The following is a 21,659-nucleotide window of genomic DNA, read 5'->3' as shown; positions in this document are numbered from 1 at the left end:
CAGTCAAATTGCAAACAAAAAAAGACAACTCTGATAATGATATGTACTGTCCTTGAATTTGATTGGTCCACACCCGAGACGGCTTTTCTTAGAGCCGAGTCTCCACTGGTGTTGGCGTCTTCTGGTCCAACACCAGTAGAGACTAGGCTCTAAGAAAAGCCGTCTCGGGTGTGGACCAATCAAATTCAAGGACAGTGCCAATATCATTATCAGAGGTGTCTTTTTTTGTTTGCAATTTGACTGCTTGTATTGTGGTTATTGCAAACATGATTCCTTGCATAAAGGTGTCAGTTTTTGTGCCAGATAAAAGGGTAAAAACCTATTACTATATCTTGTTACTGGCAAAGGAGGTCTCATAATGCATATATTATCATAGTATGTTTTTGGTTCTTTCGGTAAAGTCACGTTGAAGGGATGATGACTGCTTGTGTTGCAGTCGAAACGTCGTGAGAATTTTATTGTTTTACATATATTTCAATATTTTATTGTTTCCCTTCAACGTGACTTTACCGAAAGAACCAAGAATGTGAATCACTGCAGTCACGAAAGCTTTAAATCAAAATTTAGTATGTTTTTTTCTTTGCATTTTGACTGCAGGTATTGTGGTTAATGCAGTAACATGAATCCTTGTAAAAAGGTTTCAGTTTTGTTGCCAGAAAAAAGGGGGAAAAACCCCTATTATTACTATCTACGTGACAATATGAATTCCTGCAGTCACGAAATGTTTAAAAGTCAAAAGCCTTTTGAGACATCAAAGTAAAAAAGGACGTCATGATGAACAAGGGATTATAACCCTTTAAATGAAATAAGTCTGTGTCACCGCGGCCTTACAAATTGCACACGAATGGATGTAATCAATATCACGTCGGGGTCTGATTTTCGCTTACAAGTGTAGAGGTGTTAACTACGCGCTGTTGCGTAACCCGCGTTGCCACTAGGGCGGTGCAGCATTACCCCTGGGTACAACGGTTGGGGTCAGTCGAGGTGAAACGGATCGTGGCCAGGGTTTGGTGCGAACCAATCAGACGGTTCCACGTGGGAATGTATGATTGGTTCTACCTGGCCACGAAGGGGTATAAGACGGGTGACCCAACGGACCTCGAGGAGTTCTCTCCCTGCACGAAGACAGAAGACTGGGCTGAAGCCTAGCTAAGACCCTGGACCAGCCTTTCAGCCCTTCTAAGGGCTAAGGCTCGGCATACCCAGTGGTCAGGACCCACCGGGCCAGCGGTGGGTCAGATAGCCTCCCCTAGGTCCTAGCCGGAGGACTAGGATAGCGGTAGACGTGTGAGTCCCGCCAAGTCCGGAGGTTGTACCTCCTTAGGTATCAAGGAGGTTAGCGGTAGACGTGTGAGTCCCGCCAGGTCCGGAGGCTGTACCTCCCTAGGGTATCGGGTGAGGGGACCGAATATCCCTCTGTGTGTGTTAAGCATTGTATAAGGAAATAATACAATAAACAGAGTGTGCCTCCATTAAGAAGTCTGCTCGTCCTTACAACACTACACAAGTTTCAGATTTACTGTAATGCATCACTAACCGATGAATAATAGCAATTCAAATCTATAACTTATTTTAAAACCCCACCTCACACCGATTAATAGCTTCCAAATCTACTACAGATTGTCGTACAAGAAGTTTCATGTTTGCGCGAGTGACCGCTTATTAAATTAATGAGTAATTGATTAATTGAAATTAAAAGGTGGAATTGATATTCCAAGATTTGGAATCGATCGTCGGCTGTCGATTCAACGCTCGTTAACTAAAAATGGAATCGATCACTAAACCACCGCGCTGTACGGTAAACGAAACCGGGAATCGATTCGACTCCCGTTTTTGAAGTCGGATCGACTTCACAACACAGCACCAGCCACGGGGGGCCTCATCAGCGGGGCCGTGAGCGACAAGGCCCCCTTCCGTGTCCTCAACGTTAATCGTCCTCAAGTCTTCGTTGTTGTTGTCGTCGTCGTGAATCCGGTGGCGGCGCGGACGAATCTGCCGCCACCGAAACGCGGCCGCCTCAGCCGCTACCAACGCCGCCGCCAACACCGCCGCCTCAGCCTCCGTCCGTCACCTCCAGCCCTTCGTGGACCTCCCAGTAAACAGCGCCGCGTTGCTCGTCTTTGTGGCCTTGTCTCTCTCTCTCTGCACATAGGGCGAGGTGTTCGCTGCCGAGTGGAGCAGTCGGCTCCGCGTCGGGGCGTCTCGAAGGCCGCTTCGGGCGTCTCCGTAAAGTTTTTTTGGCGCCAAAATTTTTTTTTGTATTTGAAAAGTGACGACGAAACGAGGCCGGCAAATGCTTGCGCGTACATCTGGCGCGTACGGTTACACAATGTGGACCTCTTTGCCAGCATCAAAGTATTAAACAAATAAGAATAGGTTTTACCCTCTCTGGAGGCGTTAAAAGATGTTCAAACGCCAAATTGAAACTTTTGGCTGTGAATCAACTACTTCATCAACCGCACAGACGGTGCCTGCCGTGAACATGCAAACAAACATGCTCTGATAATACTGTTACATGCGTTGTCTTTGAAACTGATTAGCCTGCGCCTGAGACCGCAGTCTTCTTGAGGGCATCGTCTCGCCACCAGAGAACGCCAAAAGGCGCACAGTACAAAGACGACGCACAATCAGAGCGTTTATACTGGTAGGAAACGTAGTGGACTGGAAGCCCATCCGGGATTAATTCTCACAGGAGGCAGGGGATTAATTGTGGATGTCTGTCCACGTGTATCCGGACATTCGGATATATAACAGGGGAGGGGCTGGGTGGGGAGGGTGGGGCTGGGTGGGGAGGAGCTGGTCACCCCGTGGTGCCCTTATAAAACTCAACATTTAACCTACTCGCGCCGGCTTGTGTCCGCCCTCACAGTCGGGCATATTTGCGGAATACACCACGTGGTGCCGCCGTTGACCCTGGCCACTGACCGAGCAACCAACGTTCCTACCAGCCCCCTCCGCAGGAATGTGTTAGCTCGGGGTGAACAGCGACAAAATGGGACCTTTTCACACGCTTTTATTTAACTCAAATCTTTTAACTCAATTTTAACCCACTTCCCAATGTGGTATCGACTGCAAACTTGGTATTAAAAAAATAAAACATTTTTTTCTATATTATTGGTTCTTTCGGTAAAGTCACGTAGAAGGGAAACAATAAAATAATACAAAATATATAAAACATCACTGCTATATTATTTTATCGTTTCCCTTCTACGTGACTTTACCGAAAGAACCAAGAATATGAATCCCTGCAGTCACGAAAGCTTTAAATCAATTTTTTTTCCATGTTATGTTTTGGCTTGGGTTTAATTGTCCATGGTGAATTGACGTTGGCTGTCGTTGGCCACGATTCCTTATGTCATGGAAAGCTTCCGGGGCCCGCTTCCGGGAGTATTGGAGTTCTGCCATTACTAGTACATTTCATAAAAGCGTGTTTAAAAAAAAGTTTTTTTTAATATTGCTTTTTTTTGCATGTTCACCACAAGTGTGTGGTTTTAATGCAGGTTTCTGTTTTGGTGTTTGAACATCTTAACACCTATTTTATTTTTCGATTAAACACCTATTTTATTGCCAGAAAGGGTAAAACCTATTCTTATTTTTTAGTGTATGTACGTTGAACTTATTTCACACCGTACGTGGTCAACCGTGCTAATCTTGAGGTGCAATTAGCACGGTTGGCTAACACTGCCCTTTCCACTGGAATTTTTTAATATTTATACAGTCCACAAGTATTTCTATTACGCATTTATTAAGTCACACGCCCACACCAGGAGTCTATAATAACAGCCACATTGGTTGAAGACAAGCCAAACTGGATGCGTTTTTGATATTCAGTGTCTCGGCAGAGTCGGACTTGTCATGCTCCCATGGTGGTGAAACTGGCTAATAAGCTTTATAGCAGTGATGTTGCTTCTAAATGTGGAGGGGAAAACCGGATGACCCGGAGAAAAATACACGCGACCACGGGGAGAGAGAGACATGCAAACTCCAAATATACAGGCGGTCAGGGTCGGGATCGAACTCACGACCTGTATATCAGGCGAGGTAGTTAACATCTCGCCACCGCAGTGCACCAACTTGCACCCATATCTCCCTGCCGGATATGGGTGCCAGTTCCTTGCAACATGGCATCGCAGTTTGCTGTGCGTATCAGCTGTTTGTGTGTCAAGTTTGTCAGGGCTGTGTGTCTATCAGGGCTGTGTATGTGTCAGGGCCGTGTATGTGACAGGGCTCTGTGTGTCAGGGCTGTGTGTATGTCAGACCGGTGTCGGGGCTGTGTGTGTGTCAGGGCTCTTTGCGTGTCAGGCCTGTGTGTGTATCTTGGCTGTGTGTGTATCAGGGCTGTGTGCATGAGGGGCCGTGTGCATCAGGGTTGGGTTTGTTTTAGGGCTAGATATATCCAAATTCTAGATAGCAGAGGTATTACTATACTCGGCTTTACATTTGGATGTAAAAAATACCAAGATAAGGTATTCAGTATGCAGCCATACAGTAAAAAGTGATAGTGCATCACTCCTGGTTACTGCAGCTTTGAAACTATCACCCAGGCATTGTTTTCTCAGCAGATCCTTGCTTCAATCCTGTTACCTTCAAATGTTGATAACATGTACTGTTTGGTTTCATCCCCCGCAGATTGATGTGGTAGGGAGGGATGAGCGAATCAAGTGGGATTGTGCCGATGGAGAACGTGCCGATGGAGAACGTGCCGCCATCTGAGACCCAGGGCCTGACCCCAGGCCAGGGGCACAAACTACGAGATGTGAGTGAGGAATGCAAAAGTCCTTGTATTTCATAACCAGAGGATTTAAAAACTCTAACCCAGACAGCATTGCTTTTGTGGCACTGAGTGAGCATAGGGACACAATCTGCACTCATGCCTCACCATGGTACATGTAATTTTGACAAATAATATGCTGGCCAAAGAGTAATGAACTTGATTTGGGTGTTCAGTGACCAGACCGAATATACAAATTGAAAAGTTGAGCATGGTGATGATATGTGAGGTCAAGAGATTGGGAAAAACTCCAGCCTAGAGAGACCGATTGAGGAGAGATGTCAAGTAGGAAAGTGGCAATGTGTGATTAGCAAGATGGGTTCAGGGTTTGGTGAGCACCTTCAGCCATTTGCTGATATGAATGCGGCTTATATGGGCATCATTCATTTCTGATGATATAAAAAAAAATTCATTGAATTTCAAGTCCTCATGTGGGTCCAGCATTTGTATTCTGGCAATTTTCTTTTAAATGCCATTTGCCTGAGGTGTCTGGGTGACTCGGGAGTGGGTTTAAAAATTGGTTTTCATCCACCCGCGATTAAACTCTTTTCATGTGGAGCGAGTTGATGGTCTAGCCCAGTCACCAATGACTGCACAACCATTTTTTTTACTATATATTTAATTTTAAATAAATTTGGCAAAGTTCCGCGTCTTGATAATAAAAAATATCCCTTTCACTACACCTCTGCTTTTCCCTGCACCTCCCATTTCCCCCCACATCTTTGAATTCTCCCTACATCTCTGAATTCCCCCCCATCTCCTATTTCCTCCCGCACCTCTGATTTTCCCTTGCACCTCCAATTACCATTTTTGGCTACATACGGTGTGAAAAAAGTTCAACATACATATATGCATACATGTGGTGAACATATGTCTAGCAGGGCATGTGGTAAATTGCAGCACCCTTAGTGTGAATAAAATAAATCACTTGATAGGACATCGTACAATTCTGTGATCATCTTCCCGAGGCCGTTCTCCAACATGAGCTCATGCAGTGTTCTGCAAAAGTTCTGAATGGATACTTTTGTCTCATGACATTGCACAAATAGCACAATTGGTATAAAATTGGGAAACGGACAACATTCGTTTTTTTTCCTTGTGAGAAACAATTAGAAAATCCACACATTTTGGAAACGCTCGCGTTTGGAGAGACCTGTACATGAACCGATTGCTGTGCTGCCATCCTTTGGCCATCTTGCAATTGAGCAGGTTTAGGAGTTTCACAGGTCTGCATGATCCACCACATGCAAGCAGATTTGTATGCTGGATTACAGGAATGCGTCACCCCTACATTTAAAATAGTGTAATATAACTATTACATCTCTGGAATATGCAATGTCGCAGCAATGCATAGAGTAGGATTGTGGTTAGAATTATAATTATCATAAGTGGTAAAGGAAAATGGTAATATTTGAATATAATCAACATACCACATTCTGCGCCTTCTGATATACAGGGGATTCCTATGAGTCTCGGTACTCCTTTCCGTGGCGCTCGGGAATTACCTCGCTCTCCACTTGTGACCCCTGGACAACCCACGCAGCTGAAGTTGGATTTCTCAGAAAACTCGGACGTGTCGAGGGATGCCAGTGCTTTCGAGCGCGTAGCCGAAGAGCTCAACGATGGTAAAGTGGGAAAAAGGAAAGCAGTGGAGCATGAGGAGATGGCGAGTCCTAAGCGGCGCCTAATCGACTACCCTAAGCCTGGAAACCTGCTGCACCCCGGCCGACAGATTCCACGGACACCGGCACCAGGAATCCTGCCAGCGCTGCCGTCTCAGCTCTTTTATTATGAAGCGTATGACATTGATCAACAAGGGCCAGTAGCTGGTCAAAGTGACTTGCTCGTCATGCCTGCAAAACATCAAACCACGCAGCCTGATAAACATAAAAAAGGAAAAGAGAAAAATCTTGAACCTATGAAAATAGTTAATAAGTTAGTTGAAAATTTAGCGAGCAACGCAATTCCCACGGGAAGACAATTACCACGCACGCCGCCTACCGATGTCCCAAGCTCGGAGGAAACGCCTGCACCGACTCTTGAACAGACAGCTGCTCCTGGCGGGAGACAGAATAATTTGCCATCGCAAGCTGCTTGTGAAACTCATGAAAATCCGGCATTACAGTCCCAGGTGGAGCCAGCAAATCTGGCGACAGCAGAAGATATGCACAAGCTGGATGGTGCCAACACGAGCAACGCAATCGCGGCTGAAATTATGGATGACAACCAACGTGGTGTGAACAACCAAGATGTAGAAAACACATCACAGCTTGCTGAACAATGTTTAAAGGTATCTTTACCCAACAATGAGGTGGAAGATCAAACAACTGGGCAGATAAACACAAATGCTGAAGCAAACACCAACTGCAGCATCCCTTTGACAAGTAAGCATTATTATTGGATTGATATTATCTTGGTTATTATGTTATGAACACAAATTGTATCTATCCTTGAGGCCAATTTTGCATTAACATGTGCCTATGTTGACTAGAGTGCTGCAAATGGAGAATGTAGACTGCAGTGCAAAGATCAGAATTTAAATTTGTTAAAAGCATTTGTAAATTGGGTAAACATTCAGTCAGCAGTCCAGACCCGGTCTGGACTCATCTTTCAAGTTGTTAACTTGTTTTTATTCTATAGCTGTGTGCAATCTAACTATACTTGTGTGCACAACAGTGGACGGCAATGAGTGATAGGCGGCAGGGTGACGCAGTGGTAACACTCGTGTCTCGGAGGAAGCGAGGCCTGGGTTCATTCCTGATTTGGGACACCTCTATATGTGGAGTTTGTATGCTGTCCCCCTGTTCTGCATAGGTTTTCTCAGGGTTCTCCGATTTTCTCCCATAGCTAAAAACACACAATGTATTTATAATTATAAAGGCAATTTCTAATGCGCAAATATTTTGTGAATTGGACGCAATGTTTGATCTCGGAGGCACTGAGCCAGAGCTCAAAGCTCGTCACCAGCCTTAACAGGTGAGCTGTTTGCTAAAGGTGGATGGTGCCTGGATGGATGGGCCAGAGCACACATTGAAATTGGTACTACCTGAAGCAGCAAAACTTTAGTAGTACCTATGTATTTACACGGCTTATTTAATAACCCGCTCATTTCAAATGGTTATCGCGTAAATGAATTACAACCATTAAAGTCATGTCAACAATAACCGCCATGCGCCACTAAGTGGCGGTGACGTCACCACGGCGCTTGTACCAGGCTTTGTGCACGTTAAGGCCACGTGAAGTGTCGAACGCCCGCTGGCAGGAGGTCATGGGGCAGACCCAAGTGCCGTGGGTCGACTGACTGAGATGACTGGCCGATGCACCACCTGTGCCCCCTACTGGGCCAACTTGCTGTGTTTTAGCCGCCCGGCGCTCCGCTCGTTGTTGTGTCACATCTGGTGTTACTGACAATTAAAATAGCTGGTCTTGGCTTATGGACTGAATGCTAAAAAAATCCTGAAAAATGGCTCATGGGATTGCACAGCAGCAACATCGCCCCCCAACTGAAAAACACTTGGCAGGACCCTCCAAGCAAAGAGTCTTCAGACTCGGTGAGACTTTCCTGGTTAAACAAGCCTAGTAGCAGTAGATCATCGATTTTTCGGGGGGGGGGGGGGGTGTCGGATTTTCAAAAATGCCGGCCAATTACTCATTATTTAACAAAGATTATTTTTGCATATTTTTGTATGACATGGTTTTAGGTGTTGTATTTAGTGTTTTACATTTGTTTGCTATATGAAATTGGCATAAATAAACATGCAAATAGACACAAATATCCTATAAAAAGGTACTGTATTTACGGTACCGTATTTACCACTTCAATCCCGTTGACTCTGCATGGGGTGTTGTACGCACTACGTACATGTTTCAACAACATGATTGTGTTTGACGATGGCCGGACTGGTTACAGCCTTTGGAGCGGTTTTGCTGGTTTTGCCGGATTGGCCTGGGACCACCGGATAATGTTGGAAGCCTGATAATGGCACGCCGGATAATCGATGATCAACTGTAATAGCACTGTGATGTGTGCCTCGTGTGTATGCAAGCAGGGGGTGTTGCGGAAGTGAAATATATGGTGAAGGAACTGGGTGGCTACGAGCAGTGCACCCCAGACCTTGTCTTCCTGGAGCATAAACGCCATCTCGACCTCTTAAGCAAGCTGAAGGTGAGGGTAGTGCCCTTGTACTTGACATCATTTTATGCATACTACCATAACTTCCCTTTATCGGGGAAAATTGTGGACCAGTCTAGGATACGTGAAATCCCCATACATCTTTGGACAGTATATTCTTGGTTATTTCGGTAAAGTCATGTAGAAGGGAAACAATAAAATAATAAAAATATAAAACAATAACGTTAAAAATAACTGCCACTTTTTTTAAATTTTCTTGCTGTGGTTTTCACACCTGATGCTGATTGCTTGTGTTGCAGTCGAAACGTCGTGAGAATTGTATTGTTTTATATTTTTATTATTTTATTGCTTTCCTTCTACGTGACTTTACCGAAAGAACCAAGAATATGAATCCCTGCAGTCACGAAAGCTTTAAATCAAAATCTTTGGACAGTGTTTGCCTTCTACAATGTTTAATGTTGCCTAGAGTAAAGTCCATGAGAATGATGCATTGGGTGTGATCACAGTGGTAAATAAGAGTGATGTTGACCCAGTGAAGGATTTTGCATAATATAATTACATGTCAGGAACAACTGGGCCTCCTGATGAGAAGTCTGTAATTTCTTATTTGCTTAAATATCAATTAGGAACTGTGCAAGTCCTCCACATATTAACATGGAGACCTGTATGGCTATGGGATAACATTTCCGAGCATCTGTTAATGTGTGATGGCTTCGTGTTCAATGGGCTATATCGGCCTCGCGTCCCTACAGTGAGTGTAAAGTGTTTGTGCATTGTGGCTGCGCAGGAGGAGCATCTTTTATTGACACGGCAGCATAAGAAGTTGGCGGAGAATAAAGAATATATTGTGGCCTCATTAGAAAAGGTGCAGCAGGATGCAGATAAAATGGTGAGAACTTTGCACCAACCCTTGCACAGTTTGTTAAACCTCTTTTTTCGCACAGCTGATGTAGATGCAGAGCAACAACTACAATTTCACATTCAGGTGGTCAAGCCAGATAACCACGTCATGAGCAGCGGAGTGTATCACTGTGATGTCTTCTTCATAGTTGTGGATCGGGCATTGTGTCGTTATGTGTTGTATGGTCTGTTCCGGATGACCACAGTCGCACACTGGAGAGTTTTTAATTTTCCATGTATGCATCAGGTATTCGCATCTACTGCTGTGGTTTGTGCAGTGGATGCGGTTTAATGTGGACCACGTGCTTCGTGGAAGATCAAACTCAGGGATCGTCTGTGTTGAGTCACAAGGTGTTTGTTTGTGAGTTCTTTTGAACTCAAATCCGCTCTCCAAGCTTCATCGGGGTTGATTTGTAAACCTGAATCACATTTACTGATATTCATCACGCAGCGTATTTTTTGAGGATTTGCATGTTCAAAAACTGAGTGATTGCATAAACAAATTAAGCGGTGTTTTTTTGTATATACTACACCACTGGACACTATGGGTTAGATTGACATCTTTACAAAATGGCCAAAACGGTGGAGATTTTCTCCATTGCTGGCAATAGAAACATTAAAGTTTTTTTGTAACATTATACAACATTGAAAATTTTAATACTGTAAAAATACTGTAACAATTTTCATGTTCCATATAAATGTCCAAATGATAAGCCACTTTGTTGAGCTATTGTTTGTGTCCAGGTTACGTCTAAAAAATAAGTAAAAACCTCAGTGGGCTTTGCCCGGCAGGATGGGGATGGTTTAGTTTTATTTGTGTAATGACAGTGACACTTGCTGGCCTGGAAAGGGAAGTATGGGTACGGGCACTGTTGAAGTAACAACCAATCAGTGAAGGAGGTGGATCTGGGCCAAAGGTAACACGTGGGGTTAGCCGAGATACTTCGGGAACCTGCTCGAAAGTTCCACGAGAGGGCGTGCCCAGAGGCGGGGCCTAGTCACGTCAGGGGGGACAAAGGGGGAGCGGACCCAGATCTCGGGGCATGTCCGTGGGGTCTGGGTCCCGGCCACATCACTACTTGTCATCTCTCACCGTCGTCCGGCCACGTGGAAGATCGTCTACGGGGTCTCTATTGCCGACATCGTCACGCCACCAACCAACGGCGTAGCCGAGCGTAGGCGATGGGACCACGCCTAGTGATCAGCTGTGTGTAGTCGTAGAGACGTTAGCATCTAAGAATATATCCGTGTGAAGAAGAACCAGTGTTGGCCCGTGTTGTGTCCGGTGTGATAAATAAAGAAGTACCCTCTACACGAGGTGTCACGGAAGTCGCTCATTACATTGGAGTCAGAAGTGGTTGGAAACAGAATTGTCTAGACAGCGAAGAAGGGAATATGCCTAAACATGAGAAGAAAAGGAACCCACCTGTGGCTTCTTTCTTACGACTAATGAAAGTGCGACCCAAGACCTCCCACCAGCCCCGGGAACCATGGTCCCGGTTATTTAAGCCACGGCGAGTGAGTTGGCTGCGCCAGAGATGGTGGATCCCGGAGCAGCCACTCCACACCAACGTACCGAATACGACTGGCGGGTGGTGTCGGTCCAGCTGGACCTGTTGCAGGCGGTTGTCATGCAGTTGGTAACGCTCGTCACGGAGACTATGGTGGCGGGACACTCTGCACTGACATCCCCGTGAAAGAACGACCAGGAGTCTCGAATTTATGTTTTGGCGGGAACAAACGCTGGCGCGACGGGTGCTATTACACGTGGCGTGGAGAATGCGCAGCAGGGGGCCGCCATTACGGGCGGTAAGGAGGACGCGCGGATGGAGTTCGCCATTTTACAAATCGAGCGTGGTGTGCAAGACTGCGGCATCAGCCACTAGAAACGAAAATAGAGGAACCGACCGTACTCGCAGATTACCTGAAGTTACAGAATTTGTCGCAGCAGGAGGCGATTGGAGCGCCTCCACTTGGCGATTTGAAGCGGCCTTCCGATCGGTGCATTGGACGGAAGAAGAGGCGCTGATGGCCCTGCCAACTGTTTTGGACGACGACGCTCTTGCTGTTTTCAGGGCTATTCCCGCTGCTAAGAAGGCCACACTTCAGGGTGCTTATGCCGAGATGACAGACGTGTACAAGCCGCCTTCCGACAGGCGCAGGAAATGTATTCATCGTAGGCGAGGGGAGGCCGAGACGCCTCTCGCCTACCGCAAGGCGCTCTGGCGGGAGCAGCTTACCCTGATGTGGATCCGAAGGCCCTCGACTCGCTCGTCATGGAAAGGATTTTGGAACTGGCACGACAGATGGGAGTTATCTTACCTGGGTCGGATGAAAATGAACAGACGTCCCGATGGGCCGCCAGGTGTCTTTATGCCCATGAGAATTTGCAACGATGGACTCGGATGGCTGCGTGGATGGGGGATCCCAGCCGGGACTGGGAGCCGAAGGGGTGGTTGCCGCGGTACGTCGTGGTGCGTCCAGCTGAAGAGGCGACGTTGAAGGAGGACATCGCTGCTGCGCTCCCGGTGTGGAGTCAGATGAGAGGCGATGCCGCGCGGCGCCAGCGGAGCTGGAGATCGCAGGAGCGAGGAGACGGCATGCTGCGGTGGTCTTCACTGACCTGCTTCCGCTGCGTCCAGCTGGGGCACTTCGCGCGGGGATGTCAGAAAGGTCCTTGGGTAGCGACCGCGACTCCGGCGCCCTCAGCTCCACCGACGGCCACATCTCGGACCCAACAGGCGAGTCGAGACACATCAGACACCCGGCCCATAGTGCAATCTCAAACATCTAGGGGTTCGAGGGTCATCTCTTACGCACACATTTACACTGGGCAGCAGAATTTTGTTACGCATGGGTGGCCTAGCTCGGGGACGCAGTGGAGAAAATTGGCGCGTCGGGTAATCCCGGCGGTTGCGGGTTCCTCGGTGGTATCTGGCTTTATTCAGGGAATTGAGGTTCGTGTCTTGGTTGACACTGGAGCTTCGACCACCATTATTTCCGATGTCATTTTCCAATTGTTACCATTATCTGTAAGGCGCTTGCGACCCGTTGTGAATGTTTGTGTCGCGGCGAACGGTGGGAGCATGGGCACCATTGGGCAAGTGGAAGCCCGTATTGAAATTGGTGAAGTCGCTGTGGTCGGGCCTGTGCTCATCTCAAGCATGCTGGCCGTGCCATGCCTCCTGGGTACACATTTTATAAGAAAGATGCCTGTTAAGATTCTGGTCAATCAAGGTTGCGTAGAAATGCCGTCAGGTTGCAAATTGTTTTTCTTGCCGTTTCCGCACAAGAGTTCGGCAGCGTGTGTCATGATCCAAGCCCTCGCTCAGGACTTGGTGGAAATTTCACTGAGCTCGCATATGCTCGTACCGTTACGCTATCGCAAGCGGTTGGATAAGGTAGATCCAAGGGCGGGTGTTGACCCCGTCGAATACGGCAACCCGTGGATTGGCGCTGGTAGGCGCACAGACGGTCCTTCGCATTGACCAGGAACCATTCTTGCAGGTGTTTAACGTATGCCTAGGAACGGTTATGGTCCGGGCGGGTACAATATTGGCTCATGCGACAACCACTTTGAGAATAATGCCGATGCGACCGATGGTGTGATTGGTGCTATTGTACGGACTGGGAAGGAGATTCGACATTGCAACGCGGACGCGTTGTCCCGTTTGCCTGAGTCACCTAGCTGTGCATGTTCGTCCTGTGCGGGCCGTTGTAAACCTCCAACAGCAGATTCTGCTACCGTCATGGCAGCGTACGAGGATGCAAAGCCTGCCGAGGTGTTTGCACCTGCGGATAGCGTTTTACACCTTATGCACTCGGAATGGGTTCGAGAGCAATTGGAGATGAGCTCTCTGACGGCCTTGCGGCGTCGCGCGGAATTGGAACCGAAAGCTTTGGCGCCTGCTGATGGGCCGCGAATGGTCCTTCAGGATGACCTCTTGATATTGAGGGACGATGTGGTGTGACATTGTCGTCCCCACCTCTCTTCGAGGCGAATTGATTCGAGTGGTGCATGAGGTTAAATTGTTGCATCTTGGGGTCCGGAAGACGTTAACACTGCAGCATGACTATTATTGGCCAGGTAAGTCTAGTGATGTCTATCACTTAGTCCAAAGGTGTCCCGAGTGTGCGCGTTGGAAACTAGCCTCCGCTGCAATCTATTTCGGTTTCACGGATTAACGAGTTGGTTGCGCTCTATCCTCGGGCCCTTCCTGGCCACTCCAAGTGTGAATAAATTCCTCTTGGTGGGGGTTGAGTATTTTTCGCAATGGCCTGTGGCTTGGCTACTGCCTGACCAGTCGGCAGCTTCGATTGCTGAGGCGTTTTGTACGGATATGTCATGGACAAAGGGGCCCTCTGAGCAGTTGCTCACTGACCAGGGCCGGAATTTTTCCTCGAAGCTGCTGCACGAGGTCTGTGATGCTTTGGGCACTAAGAAAATTAGAACATCGCCATACCATCCCCAGACGGATGGGATGGTAGAGCGGCTGAATAGAACTCTGACATTCATGCTCTGTCAGGCAGTCGACGCGACGCAAACTAATGGGGTTTGCATGTTCCGAGTGTATTTGGCTGCGTATAGGATGGACCCCCATGCTTCCACGAGATTTTCGCTGTTTTTTCTTATGTATGGGAGGGAAAATGTACCTCCTCACGGATCCGCAATTGGGTTCGTCGCAGGAATAGGGGAAATCCAAATTGCCTGAGTCATATGTAGATCCACCTGGGACGCATTTCGGTGGCTCGAGAAACAGCCAAAGTGAACGCCGCCAAAGCACAGGAGGCTAACGAGTGGAATGAAGGGAAACGGGATCACATGCTACTGTGGTCCATAGGTGACGGCATGGTTGCATTGCCCACGGTTGCTGGTGGGTACGTCCCGTAAGCTGCATAAGCCTTGGCAAGGTCCCGCGGAAGTAATCGAGGTCAAACGGCCGCAGTGTGTACATATGCGGGTGGGAGGCCGCCGGTGGTTTGTCCATCCGTCGCGGTTGAAAACGTTTGTTCCTCCTCGAGCTATTCTTCATCCCCAAGGACTAGCCGGCCGGTGTCTGTTATGTCTAACGAGCCCGGGGTTGTGCGGGCGGAGGGCAGAGGTCAGAAGGATTGTGTCGTGCCGCCCACAGCGTCCGAGCCCATGACAGTAAGTCAGAAGGATTGTGTCGTGCTGCCCACAGCGTCCGAGCCCATGACAGTTTACGGACTTCGAAGCCTCACCGAACTTGAGGAGTTGCCTGCCGCCGTCGAGCCTGCTGCACCTTTGATGCCGCCACCTACTTCTCCGGGGGTTCCGGTGGTGTGCACACCCCCTGTGCTGGAGATGAAGACCGCCCCTGTTCTGGACCGGGATTGTGTTGGTTGCTGATGTAGCGACTTCGTCGCGTACCGCCGGGCATGGAACTCGCTGGGCCAAGGTACACCCCGCGATGTACTGTCAGGGCGGGGTGCGTACAGTACCCGCACTGGCAGGGTGGGGTGCATACGGTAACCGCCTCGTGTGGATGGAGGATGGGGACAGTACCTGCACCAGGGAAAAGCCGGTCCCCGAGGAGAGGATCAGGCAGTTTGAGCTGCGGAGAAGACTGAGCATTGAAGTCTGATGAAGACCCCACATGGGGACTCAGACTCGTGCAGGGGGGGTAGGTTGAGTGCGCAATAGTGTGTGTTAGGTTAGCTAGGTCGGGTGTGTTATCATCCTAGCTATTCGGGTGAAGGGGTCGTGACCCCAGGTGTTAGTCAGTTCATGTTGAATAAACGTGTTGCCTCCTAAGCCTGGTTGAGAGTGTTTATACCCACTACACTTATGTTGATGGTTATCTCTCTTTACTCTGTTGTTCTTTCTCGCCATTTTCCCATCATCCCGTGCCTTTTAGATGTTGTTAAATGTTCCTGCGGGTTGTTCCTGCAGGAAGTACAGGTAGGCCTCGGCAAGGTAAGGTTAAAGGTAAAAACGAGCCTACCTTTACCCTACTTTTACCTTACTACAATACAATCACTTTACCCTACCTTTTACCCTTTAGCAGGTAAGGTAAAAGGTAAAAAGCAACGAGCCAACCTTTACCCTACCTTTTACCCTTACCCCATCCAAATTACCCGATTACAGGGTAATTACTGGGGTACTACACATTAAAAAGGTTTATAATGGTAAATGCTAGGTAGAGTGCTTTATTAATATAGAATACTCTTGATGATTCCAATTTTACACGCACGTTGTTGTTGTCGTTGTATCCTCAAATCTTGTAACTCAATTTTAACCCACTTCCCAATGTGGTATCGACTGCAAACTTGGTATACTTATGTCATACTAATGACAATACTATATTCTATCATTAAATATATATTTTATAAACATTCTTTTTCATACGTTATGTTTCGGCTTGGGTCTAATTGTCCACGATCAACTGACGTTGGCTGTAATTGGCCACGGTCCCTTACGTTATGGCAAGCTTCGGGGCCACTTCCTGGAGTCGTAGAGTTCTGCCATCACTAGTACATTTCATAAAAGCGTGTTTTAAAAAAAGTTTTTTAAAATATTAAATGGAGGCCACGGACTGCGCCACGGAGCTTTTAGCGGTAAACAAGGTACCGTATTTACCGGGTAATACTTCACGCTACCTTTACCCTACCGGGTAATTCATCCACGATACCTTTACCCTACCCTTTACCTTACCGCTTGGCATGTTGACACTTTTACCCTTTACCCTTTTACCCGGTAAAAAGGGTCAATTACCTTACCTCGCCGAGGCCTAAGAACGGGTACAGGCACTGTTCAAGTAACAACCAATCCGTGAAGGAGGTGGATCTGGGCCAAAGGTAACAGATGGGGTGAGCCGAGATACTTCGGGAACCTGCTCGAAGGTTCCACGAGAGGGAGTGCCCGGAGGCGGGGCTTAGTCACGCCTGGGGGATATGAGGGGGAGCGGACCCAGAGCTCGGGGCTTGTCCGTGGGGTCTGGGTCCTGGCCACGTCACTACTCGCCGTCATCTCTCTCCGTCGTCCGACCACGTGGAAGATCGTCTGCGGGGTCTCCATCGCCGACATCGTCACGCTGTCAACCAACGGCGTAGCCAAGCGTAGACGATGGGACCACGCCGAGTGATCGGCTGTGTGTAGTCGTAGAGACGTTAGCATCTAAGAATATATTCGTGTGAAGAAGAACCAGTGTTGGCCCGTGTTGTGCCCAGTGTGATAAATAAAGTGCCCTCTACATGTGTCGCAGAAGTCGCTCATTACATTTGTATGTGTTGGGGTGATTTTTTGTCTTGCCTGTACTTTGCACTCCTATCGTGTTTTTGGATTGTTGTTGTAACATTCTTACTCGTTCCTACTGACATCTTTGAAAAATAACTGTATGGCTCATCGGATTCCTCCAGTATAAATAAATATTCTGATATATTTCTAAATAATAAGCAATGAAGTATATTTTTAACTGAGAACTATCGCGTGTATTTCTTTTAAAAAAAGTATTTGAAACTTCTCAAAACCAACATGAATGGCTAAAAACCTGTAATCCGGCTGACTAACGCAGTGGGTTATGAGACCACCGCCATGTTTCCATTGGGTTATTGACAACCACTGAACAAAAATGTAAAGATTAGAAGTCAGGGGTCAGCTCGTCATCATGCAGCATCTCTGTACTCGGTGAACTTTTGACAGACAGAGCACGTGATGAGCACCGTGCAGCAAGCCCTGAAGCTGCAGGGCTCGGGTGGACGTTCCATCGAGGACCTGGCAGACGCAATCGCTCTTCTGCCCTCGCTCAACATAGCACTGCTTCGGCGGCAGCAGCAATTGCAGGCCGCACGGGGAAAACAGCTGTCACTTGAAGTGGAGCGACGCACGGCTGAATTGCTCGCTGAGAAATCTCACCTGGAGCTGGCTATCAGGTACCGTCAGCCGTCTGGAGTTGAGGTGCCCATTGGAGCTCTTCACAACTCCTTGCGTCATGTGCCACAGTGACAGCATTACTTCTTTGGTGCACGATGAATGTCTTGTCACCAAAATCAAACATATGCCTGGATCCTGTTAAGCCTTCCAACATGCGTTTAACCTTGGAAGTATTTAATTAGCAATAGTAATCGTAGCGTTCACACCAGGTGCACAGGAAGCAGTATATCTGTAGGCCTGAATGAGACACCGGGGAGTGGCTGTTGGTGCGCCTTGGCTCCTATGGCTAGGTTTCCAAGGCAGGGCCTTTTAGAGCACTGGATTGTGTGTGTGCTATCGCCTACAACACCAGGCACATCAGTATTTAAGAGCTCACAACCTGCTGATAACTCGGATAAAGTTTTGCTTTAATGTATGGTGTTGTGTCCATCTGTCTGGTCCCTTTAAAGGTGAAGAGTTGCGAGTTAAAATTCCAGTCTGGCATTGACTTGCATTGTTATTCTGTGGTGAATAACATAGCTGCCACCTTTCAGGAAGTTGGCTGTGGTTTTGCTCTGGATGTACATTCTACCATCTTTGGAATAGACAATTTTCACCTAAAAAAACGACTGAAAGAGGATTGTGAGAAAAACACAAATAAACAGCAGCGGACAGAACAACGGAGTGATAGACAATATCAAATGGATGGAGAAATAAAGGCAAACGGAGACAAAGAGAGGGGGAGACAGTTTCACTGAGACAGGCAAAGACAGAGAGAGGAAGCACATAGGGAAACAAAGAGTCTTGGGACACAAGGAGATATGCAAAGAGAGACATGGACAGACTGATACAGAGACCTTGTCAAAGACATAGAGACAGGTGGAGATGGAGAGAAACATCAAGAGGGAGACAGAGGGGCTTAGACAAGAAAGACAGACTTTCCAGTTTATTTTAAGAAGCACTTTTTTAAATCACTGGATTTTCAGAACATAAAGTATTTTTGTTTTGGCTAAATCGTATAAAATCTTATTTGGTGCACCCCCATGACAAATGTAAATGCTAGAATGTACGATTATCTCCTAGCAATTGTTGGCAGTGCTGGGGTGTGGAATGCCACACTTGTTGTGTACCCTGCTTGTGGATGATGCAGGATACATTGCTACAGTACTAAGGTTTGTGTTGCAGGCAGCAGGACATAAGTCACCAGACAGTATGTTTCCTCCGTGTGTTTTTGTCATTCTGTTTCTATACAAGGTTGTCTTTCGTCGCAATACTATACTGTATAAATACAAATAATGTGAAAACTCTATTTTAACATATTATAAAACCTGGGTTAAACAGACATTTGTTGCCGGGACAGTGCATTACAGGTGCTACATGGCATGTTATTTTTTTCTGCACATTCTTTACTGCTCATGAGTTGATTTTCATGAGTTGGGAACATTGCATTTTCCACTTCTTGATGTTCTGTTTCTGCAGAGAGAAGCATGAAGAATACCAAAAAGTGGTCGTTGAAGCGTCCGTGAAGCTCCAACAGGAAGAGGTGAATGTGCCTTTGTGGAGTTGAGCATCTATATGGGATGTTCTCTGTCCCTAATCACTGCTTACTCAAACTTTTGCATGATATTTCGTAAATGTGTATTATTGTTAAATGAGTGCATTCGTGTGATCCAGTGTTATTCTCTCTGACAAAAGTTTTGAAGTGTTATTCTCTCTGACAAAAGTTTTGCGACGCCAATTATCAATATATTTACTGGTACGAAGATGCTGTAAGCTTTAATATATTTATTGTGTGTAGGCATATATTGAGGTATAAACCATTTTCTCAAGGGTTTTTGTTATATTATTTTTTGTGTTTAGTTTGTCTTCCTCCCACACCTCCGATTAGCACGGTTGGCTACATACGGTGGGAAGGAAGTTCAACGTACATACAGCAACGGGTGTTTTTTTTCGTGGCAGTGTCAAAAAAAATTCCCAAAATTACCTATTTTTACTTTGATTTGTACCTACGATCCATACCCACTCGTATCTTGGAAACTGCAATGCCTTTTCCTTGATGTATCAGGTTTTTCAGCAGTTTGGATTTATAAAGTGGGGAAATGCTAAATCAGCTCAAGATGTTACACGGCAGGGAAACTTTAATGGCTGTCACAAAGGACACCATGGAATGGATTAGAATGGTGTCAATGGAGATGTTATACTTTTCATCCCCTTTGGGACAAACGGCTAAAATGAGTTCTTTCCATCTGTTCCTGTCCTTGGCTGCATGCTGTGCCTCTCCCTATGAGAGCTTCATCTGACCAAGCTCTTCGTTGGCCTTTCTTCGCCAGGTGGTTTTTGGCCTCCTCGGTTTTCTTTTTCCCGGAGGCATACATCTCAGAGCAATTTTAGCGATGCGGTTCTATTCCATTCTTAGGACATGGCCTAGCCATCGCAGTCTTTGTTGTTTTATCTCCTTTGTGATATTCCAGCTTTGGGACCTCAAATACAATTCAGGACTGGATATTTTGTTTGGCCAAAATATACGACAGATATATCTGAGGCATCCATTGTGGAAGGCCTCAACCTTTTTCACGTCTGCTTTCACGACCCTCCAGCATTCATAGCCATATAGCAGGATGGACTTGACATTGCTGTTGTGTATTTGGACTTTGGTTTTCAGATTGTACTGTTTGGGCTTCCAAATGGTTAGCAGTTGACAGAAGGTGCCCCTAGCTTTTCCCAACCTTGCCTTGATACCTTTATGGGCCCCGCTGTCCTTGCTAATGAGGCTACCCAGGTAGGTGAAGTCGTCCACAAACTCCAGTGGGGTCACCGTTTCTGGAGCTTTGTTGACGTGGAGTTTAGTAACTTTGTTTTCGATTGTTTTCTCTCTTCAATTTTTTGCCATGTATCTGGTATTATCCACTCTTTAGCCCCCTTTTGTTTGAAACCTAGGGCCCTTTGCACTGCTTCAATGTAGGTGTTCTTCATGTTATCCCATTTTCTGTTCATGTTTTGCTCATCCTCCATTTCAGTGGTGGCATTTATAGCACGAAAAGGGTTCTGTAGCTCCATGACAAACTCTTTGTTCTTCTTCGGGCACTTGAGTTTCGCATTGTCCAGTTGTTTCCGGCGCTGAACTTGTGGTATGGCCCTCTTGAGCTTGATAGTGGCAGTGACAAGGTAGTGGTCGCTATGGGAATCTGCACCACGGTATGTTCTAACATCCTGGAGAGTGACCTGCGCCACTTGCTACTGATAATAATGTGGTCAATCTGGTTGGTGGGCCTACTGTCAGGAGTTTGTATACAGTGAGGAAAAATTAATCGTTAAACATCTGTATGTTGTATAGGATCACACTTAAGAATAAACAATATAACCATCATAGGCACAGGGGAAAAGGGTTAGGTGTGGTACGTGGGGCAAGAACACATGGAATATTTAAGAAAATTGAGGGCAATCTTTGTAGACTGAGGACAGTAGTGGATCCATATTAGATTTGAAAACATTTAAGAGATCTGTGATTTGAATAAAAGTGGTTGCATTTATTGGTATGGATAACAAGTCTGGCATTGGCTTCATCATCGGGAGTTTAGGCAGACTAGAGAACTGAGTTGCATTTTGTTCATGGTGATGAAAGAATATTTCAGCAATGGGATTCAAGAAATGATGAATGTGGCAGATGTGCAGGCATATACGGAAGTCCTCACCGAACCCGTTGTCATACAACGCATTTTCGCTACAACACGGTTCTTCTATTTGGGTACACTTTTCGCACAACCTGGAACACGCCCGTTACAAACACGGTTTCTGAGTGGTCAGCAACGAACTACTATAGCTGCACAGCTATTTGGGGTTAGATACTGTACGTGTTGGCGTGCCCTCATCTCAGTTCTTCGTCCCACCATGCTGTGACTGCAGGCTGATTTTATCATTCAGATGTTATTCAGTAGAGTAAGTGTTCTCTTAACGTGGCACTTTACAGGAACACATCTACCGCA

General features: G+C 46.7%; 1 protein-coding gene across 3 annotated transcripts in view; it reads left to right on the top strand.

The window, feature by feature from the left end:
• The first annotated feature begins 1,332 nt into the window (after window positions 1-1,332).
• The window catches only part of LOC116938946 (uncharacterized), a 28,703-nt gene continuing 8,376 nt past the window's right edge, over window positions 1,333-21,659 (top strand). The window contains exons 1-7 of one of the 3 annotated variants that reach the window (XM_032946707.2): window positions 1,333-2,095; window positions 4,630-4,756; window positions 6,228-7,155; window positions 8,821-8,936; window positions 9,691-9,792; window positions 17,467-17,696; window positions 19,156-19,219. In XM_032946707.2, coding sequence (XP_032802598.2) covers window positions 4,649-4,756; window positions 6,228-7,155; window positions 8,821-8,936; window positions 9,691-9,792; window positions 17,467-17,696; window positions 19,156-19,219 — 1,548 coding nt within the window. In that variant the 5' untranslated portion in view covers window positions 1,333-2,095; window positions 4,630-4,648. Of the gene's footprint in view, window positions 2,227-4,629; window positions 4,757-6,227; window positions 7,156-8,817; window positions 8,937-9,690; window positions 9,793-17,466; window positions 17,697-19,155; window positions 19,220-21,659 lie in introns of all 3 variants that reach the window. The other 2 variants (XM_032946704.2, XM_032946705.2) reach the window with 2 other exon arrangements.

Source organism: Petromyzon marinus, chromosome 5 (assembly GCF_048934315.1).
Source record: "Petromyzon marinus isolate PM22_M1 ecotype Great Lakes invasive population chromosome 5, UKy_Petmar_22M1.pri1.0, whole genome shotgun sequence".
NCBI classification, from domain to species: Eukaryota; Metazoa; Chordata; class Hyperoartia; order Petromyzontiformes; family Petromyzontidae; genus Petromyzon; species Petromyzon marinus.
Note: the sequence above shows the minus strand (reverse complement) of the source record. Positions and strands in the feature narration are given on the sequence as shown.